At 41.4% G+C, this 7438-nt stretch overlaps 2 protein-coding genes across 2 annotated transcripts in view; one reads left to right on the forward strand and one right to left on the reverse strand.

Annotated features, from left to right (window-relative positions):
* Window positions 1–7438, reverse strand: part of efr3a (EFR3 homolog A (S. cerevisiae)) — a 592036-nt gene that overhangs the window by 482571 nt on the left and 102027 nt on the right. The gene's annotated exons all lie outside the window — the stretch shown is intronic.
* adcy8 (adenylate cyclase 8 (brain)) overlaps window positions 1–7438 on the forward strand; it is a 153938-nt gene that overhangs the window by 118438 nt on the left and 28062 nt on the right. The window contains exon 12 of the mRNA XM_050074478.1: window positions 1305–1383. Coding sequence (XP_049930435.1) covers window positions 1305–1383 — 79 coding nt within the window. The remainder of the gene's footprint in view (window positions 1–1304; window positions 1384–7438) is intronic.

Raw genomic sequence — 7438 nt, forward strand, 5'->3', positions numbered from 1 at the left:
TGCTGTGATTTGACTTTAGTCTTGAACTCATCTCAGGCTCTGATGGAATTCCTTCAAATTTGGACTCAGGGAAAGGTCAAGGTCACTGTGACCTGGTCCATCTGATTCTCGTAAACCAGGTATCTTCAGAATGCCTTACGGGAATTTATTCAGATTTGGCACAAACATTTACTTGGACTCAAGGATGAACTGGAAAGGTTTTTGGCTGTCAGAGTTTCAGATCACTGTGACCTTACATCCATCTTATTTATGTAAATATGATATCTCAAGGGGCCTCAAAGTAATTTCCTCCAACTTGGCACCCACGTCCCACTTGGACTTCAAAATGAACTGATTAGATTTTGGTGGTCAAAGGTGGCTGACTTATGACAGGTGACTGCTCCATCTCATTATCTTGAATGCAATATCTCCAGAATACCGGAATTTGTTCAAATTTGGCAAGTTCCACTTGGTCTTAAGGTTGAATTGATTTGGTTTTGGTGGTCATGGGTCACTGTGACCTTGCCTTTATCGCATTCTTGTGAATGTGATATCTCGAGAAGGCGTTGAGGAAATTTCCTTCAATTTGGCACAAACGTCCACTTGAACTCATGGATTAAATTATTAGATTTTGATGATCAAAGGTCACTGTAACATGGTCCGTATGATTCTTGAGAACTCAATATCTCCAGAACACCATGAGGGAATTTGTTCAAATTAGCACAAACATCCACTTAGACTCAAGGATGAACTGATTAGGATGTTGTGGTCAGAGGTTAAGTTCACTTTAACCTTGCGTCCATCTCATTTTTGTGAATACAATATTTCAGGAAGGCCTCGACGGAATTTCCTCCAAATTACCACAAATGTTCACTTGGACTCGGGGATGAATTTTTGATTTTGTGGTGAAGCATCCACATTTGTAGCCTCTTTGCAGCAACATCAATATTTGAAGCATTGTCAACTGTCGTGGTTACATATGAATTTGGACAGACATAGATGTAAACTGTAACTGCAACTTGACTGTTTCGCAAGGCAGTAATTGTACTTTGTAAAGCAGTACGTCGTAAATAAAGGCTGCATTTTAAGAGGACTGGTTAGCATGTAAAATTAGATCAAAGGATAATACATCAGAGTACTTAACTGAATTTCAGAAAGTCACACACTGTGTTGTCACATGTAGAGCTGAAGCAAAACAAACAGAACATGACCGTATACTTGTCTTAGCTGAACAGGCTCTACTTTGAATCAATGAGGTGACAGAAAGGGTGAAAATGAACAAACTCCCTCTTTCAGCTGTACTGTCTCTCTTGTTGTACCAACAGAAATTTCCTGGGGACCAAAGAGACGTCTTTGCTCCTGATGGCTATGTTCCTCCTCGCTGTGTTTTACCACGGGCAGCAGGTAAGATCACACCAGAAAATTGTATTTCTTCAATTCTTCGAGCACCACAGTCTAAATTCAGCCGCACTGAAACTGGTGGCAAAACAGGTTGTTCTCATGCATGTTCGTCCATTTTCCTATGAGGTGATGAGGCAAAATTCCTGCATAACCCATGTATTTTGAAAGGCTGTGATCGCATAACCAGTGTGCTTATGGAAGTAAAGACGGTAGTGGCCCCGAGCGGTCCAGTAAGGTTGCAGGTTAGGGTGGTTGATACATCACAAAACACAGGTCTTTCCCCAGGAGCCCACTGTTTGGAAGCGTGTGAACTTTGAGTCAGATTTAAGTATGTCATCACCGTGTGTTTCCCTGAACCTAACTCAAGTAACTAGTAACTCAACTTGACTAAACCGAAACTCCATAACTTTACATTAAGGACATTACATGATTCTTGAGGGTCATTTCCACATGTTCTCATTCCAACTTGTCAAATACTGCTGCCTTGTCTGTGGACATACATGTCAAAATATGATGCCTAGGTACCTTTTTGGACATTAACAGACGGTACATGCATACAGTCTTCTTAAAAATAAACTTAAAGCCCAGGTCAAACACTTCATTTTCAGGTTGAATTCCTTAAGTTTAAGCAACAAAAGCAAGTGGTTAGGTTTAGACCAATAATCATGGTTTGGCTTAAAATTCACTCAGGAACCAAACAGCGTGCTCCCCGGTGAAAGTCGGAGCTTGTTTTGACCCATCAGTCTCCAACTTGGGTTGTTGTCTGCTGCCTCTAAAACTGACGTGACCTGTGTGTATCATACCGTTGCAAAGGATGCCTCTCTGCGTCACTCTCTGATACCAAAATCACTGACAAAGCAGCAGTATTTGACAAGTTAAAGTGAGAACGGATTTGTAATTCGTAGGATATCTTATGAACCGTTGGGCAACAACTTCAGAAATAGATATCTTAAAACAAATGAAACCAAAAGTGTCTCCAAGCTGAAATACAGTGTCACTATGACGACAGCTCCCAATGTGGAGATTTGGATACATCTCTCCAAGGGGCTCTATACAAGTCTGAGAGGTTGTAGAATAAAGGAATAAAACAGAAGAAAATACAGCCTTTGGTTAGACTGCTGGTAAACATATGCACAATATGATGAGAGGGTGCAGGTAGTCAGTGCTTTAATGGCTCAGCAGCTCCTTTAATGCCAAGCAGAAGCATTATATTCATAACACCAGAGAAAAAGCATCCTGTCAGGTGTTGCTGCTGTGTAATCTCTGACCTGAGTGATGCATCTTCAGACACATAGAAAAACAGAAACAAACCACTTAGTTAAAACATCTGACACATAATACGAGCCATTTTTCTAAAGATGCGGTCGGAGTCAGCAGCCTGATGGAAACCGGTATTGGCGCTCTGCTTTCATGCTCTCTCTATGGCAACCTTTGATCATGCAGTTCAGCAGCTCGGCGTCGGTCAGAGATGGAGGGGAGCCCGCTGTAATTGAGGGTCCTTTGTCGCCCCGTGGAAGTAGAAAGCAGCTGCATTTGAAGTCATCCAGCGGCATATTGATTTTCCCAGGGTCAATTCTGCCACTTGTTTGGCAAAGCAGAGACAATGACAGCTCGCAGCACGAGGCGTGTAACACTCTCAGCTCTGAAAAGCTGTTTGTGTGCAATGCATCAGGCCAAGAGAAAAGAGTGCATATAAAAGAGAGTGTTTACTCTCTGCAGGGAGGTCCAGGGTGCAAAATGTGATCCAGCTTTCTTTGTATTGTGGTGTTAATGGTTTGATGTGCCAGGTTAAATCACAATGTGAGCGCTGTCATTTTCTCCAAAATATTCTAAATGATCTTTGGGGAAAATTGATACTGGGTGAGAGAAAAGCACTTTAGGGTTTTATCTCTCATGCTCAGGCTCACAGCAGCTGTTGTGTTACAACTCTATATCCTAAAATATATGTCCATGTACACATCATGTACATGCCATATCACCCAACATACTGACTGAATATTTATGTGACAATCTTATAATAATTTGCATTTCAAAACAGCTCTACAGAGGTGATCAGGGTTATATATTTTAAATGTCAGCGGCAACTTAAAACATGAGACTGGATTGCTTCAACCTCTTGACATTTCTCAGTTGAATGTATCATCGTCAGTCCCTTTTGTGCATTGTTGCTGCCTTAAATGCTGATTTATGGCAGCTTTTCTTATAAATTACAACGTATGCTGAAATGTTTCAGAGGGTTTTTTTGCAATAAAATTGCAAAAACAGTTTTTATGCCTCCAGGCTGGAGACAGCTTTGGCTGATGGCGTTATGTTTTTGGGTTGTCTGTCTGTCCAATTTTCATTACTGTGATATTTTAAGGACCCCTTGAGGGACTTTGTTAAAATTTGGCACCAATTTCACTTGGATAAACTGTGACCTTGCATCTGTCTTATTCACATGAATGTGATATCTCAAGAAGGCCTTGAGGGAGTTTCCTTCAATTTGGCACAAACGTCCACTTGGACTCAACAATCAACTGATTAGAATTTGAGTCACTGTGACCTCACGTTTTTTGCCATAACTCAAAAATGTACATGCTAATTATGACAGTACTTCACAAGTGGTGACATTATAGATCCAAAAGGTCAAAGGTTAACTTCACTGTGACGTCATAATGCATAAAACACTTTTCTGGCCATTCCTCAGGAACAGTAAAGGAGACATTTGGTCAGATACTGAATTGGTGACTCTAATCTTGGGTGTCCACCTTGAAACTGTGCTGGTTGTATAGATCTTCTGTGCTGTCAGGGGGAGGATGTGTGTGAAGCATCCATGTTTTCACAGACATGGATATAAACTGTAACTAGAGCTTGACTGGTTTCATGGAGGCATACAACCGCAAGGTGGTAATTCTAGTTTTGTGTAATTCATTAATTACTAGTCCATACCCATTGAGTGCACAGTTGCCCATGTACAGTTTCACATGGTGTGTGTTTGGTAGGCTTGTGCCAATTTCCGGTTTAACCGGTTCGGTCCGGTTTAAGAGCTCCACCCGGTTTAATTCATGTCAACCGGATAAACCGGAGGAGAAAAAAAAAAAAAGCTTTTCACATCGGCGGCGTGTCAAGGGACTATATTCAACTTATCTTGCATTGTAACATGCATTATGACAACTTAATAAGGTTTATGTTTGTTTATAAATGAAGTGGAGGAGCCTACAAGTGTTTTGTTTAGTTTGTCTCAGAGGCTACCTCCCAGCTCCAATCAGCTGTCTGCTGCTGCAAGAGATCAAATTTCATTGGGGGCGGGGGAAAGTGCTGAGGGAGTCAGCAGTCATTCAGTTTGTTGCCCTAGTAACCCGTTTCCACTGAAGAAGTTCCTGGTACTATTTGGGTGGTTGGAACAACTACAGGAACGTCCTCTCGCTCGGCCCTCTCAGCCGCCGTGTCTCCACTGAGAGAGCGGAGTCGGAGGAAGGTTCCTTGGTGTCCTTCTGCGTCTTCTTCTTCTTGTGTAACCTAATGTGTATTTGCAGTTAATACAGCATTACCGCCACCTAGTGGATTGGAAGCGCATTACACCTATAATGGACTTTTATTGTGAAAAATAGCTCAAATGCGACCCCCAGTGGTAAAATTAGGTATATAATTCGATATATTGGTTCGGTTAGATATTTGGATTTAAATCAAACCGGTTGGAAAATTTTCAAACCGGCACAAGCCTAGTGTTTGGGATACAGGTCATAGGAAATTGCAGATTAAATAGTCAACTGAACCCACTAAGAAGAGCAATGTATTCAGACAGAGTGTTTGTGAATTTGATAGTACGATTGCTTTATTGAAAGTACAGTAGTACCATTGCCTATAGTGGGATAGTTAGTGGGCTAAAACTGTACATTAGTAGTTGAGGTAGCACGTTGAAAGGCAGATAGTCAAAGCCATTGCCTTATAGAAGCTCAGTTTTAGTAAGTTTTCCAACTTTTGCCAAGAGGGAACTTTAGATATTGGTCCCTAGATTATGTTCACCCAGTTTCTACATATCTACCAAGTTTAGTAAAAATCCATATGGCGGTTAGGCCTAGATAAGAAATGAGCAATGGCGGAAAATCTATATAAGCGGAAGTTATGGGTTCTTGAGGCAAATGTGTTCCTCATGAGGAGAGGCATCTCTGTGCAAAGTTTCATGTCTCTACGACATACGGGGCATGAGATATGCCCATTCAAAGTTTCATTTCAATGGGTTGCTATAGCGCCCCCCTTTGGCCAATTGATGTAATATTGCTTCATTGGCATCCTCCCATGACCCTCTACCATTGTGCCAAATTTCACATGGATTGACCAAGTCAGTGAGGAGAAAAACATGGAACAGACACACACACAGAGTTTTCGTCATTATATAGTAAGATAAGTACCTCATACAACATCGCTTAAAAACTGAACTATCCTTTTAAGGCTTTGATTTCTTTATGGGTCATCAATACCTGAAGCCAGAAGAAACTAATTTAAGCCTTGATGGGACTGATATCGCAGATGTTTAGAGAGGAACATCAGTAAATAAGATCTGATTGAGTATTGATCTGTTGGATCAAAATAAAGTGGACCACAGCCACTCCTCCTCGTACTGCAGTGAACTACAGCCTCCTGTAATCGACTCAAACAGTGATCACAAATCTCAGAGAGAGGAGTCAGTGTGCTGCCTGGAGCAAAGGTCCAACAGAAACATGTATTGATGGAGTAAAGCAGAGGTGATGTACTGTACAATCAAACAACACAGTGGAATAATGAAACAGCCTCATCACTTGGATTACAGGGAACAAGAAGAGGGCTTTCCAACCCTTTGTAGCTGCAAACTCACAGCACCGTCATCTATTGTTGAGAAAATGCAGAGGGTGTGAAAACATTAGTGCTCTTTTCAGAGGAGACATTTTAGTGATTTTATTGTGTTGTGAAGAGGAGCCTATTAGAGCAGAAAGATGGAGGAGACTCTTTATTCTTCTTCTCTGCCTTTTTCATTACAAGAATGTCATTGAAGCTCTCATTCAGTGCTTGTTAACTGTGTTAAAGTGTTGTGAATGATGTATTCACAATAACCCACAAAGCAACATTTGCACACATTTTCCCTTAATATTATGTTGGAGCTGCTTCTTATTATGTGAGCCTGAAAAAATCTTTGATCAGAGATACAAAGAAACACACTGATAGATGATTATAGAAGGATTTGAAGCACACAGGAAGGACTACTACTCTCTTTAACTGTATTATTGTACATTTAACTGTAGGTAATACAAGATAAGGTATTGAGTTAAGCCATTTCTTGACACTTTTATGTGCATTCTGCCGTATGATATTGATTTTTGTTTCTTTAAAAGCCGAACACAGTCCTCCTTGTACATAATAAACTAAAGGCAGCAGAGCACTGACGCCAGATGAGGTTGTTCTTCATGAACGCTGCTTCCTGTCAGAGCAGTAATTACATTATCAAGCACAGTGAACATGAAGCATTTCATTACGAGGCTGCAGACAAGGCTCTTATTTTGAAATCATTAGGATTTTTTTTTTTTTTTTTGACACCCTGCTTTTCTTCTGAAACATTTTAAGACCAGTAGATTAGTCAAGCTTACCGAATGGCACAAGTGATAATGAAGAAGTAATGCCACAGAGGAAATAAAATAACAAGTCATCATACTTATCTGAAGTCGGGTCGCGGGGGCAGCAGGCTGAGCAAAGCATCCCAGACATCCCTCTCCCCAGCAGTGCTTTCCAGCTCCTCCTGGGGGACTCCAAGACGTTCTCAGGCCAGATGAGATATATAATCCCTCCAGTGTGTTCTGGGTCTGCCCTGGGCCCCCCTACCAGTTGGATATGCCTGCAACACCTCTAATGGGAGGTGCCCAGGAGGATCCGGATCAGATGCTTGTACCACCTCAATTGACCCCTGACGCAAAGGAGCAGCAGCTCTACTCCGAGCTCTGTCCGAATGTCTGTGCTACTTACTCTATCTCTAAGCCTGAACCTTTATGTGATGAGCCACGCCCTCCGCAATATTCATTGCCTTATAGAAGCTCAGTTTTAGTAAGTT

This window comes from Epinephelus moara, chromosome 21 (assembly GCF_006386435.1).
Source record: "Epinephelus moara isolate mb chromosome 21, YSFRI_EMoa_1.0, whole genome shotgun sequence".
Taxonomy (NCBI): Eukaryota; Metazoa; Chordata; class Actinopteri; order Perciformes; family Serranidae; genus Epinephelus; species Epinephelus moara.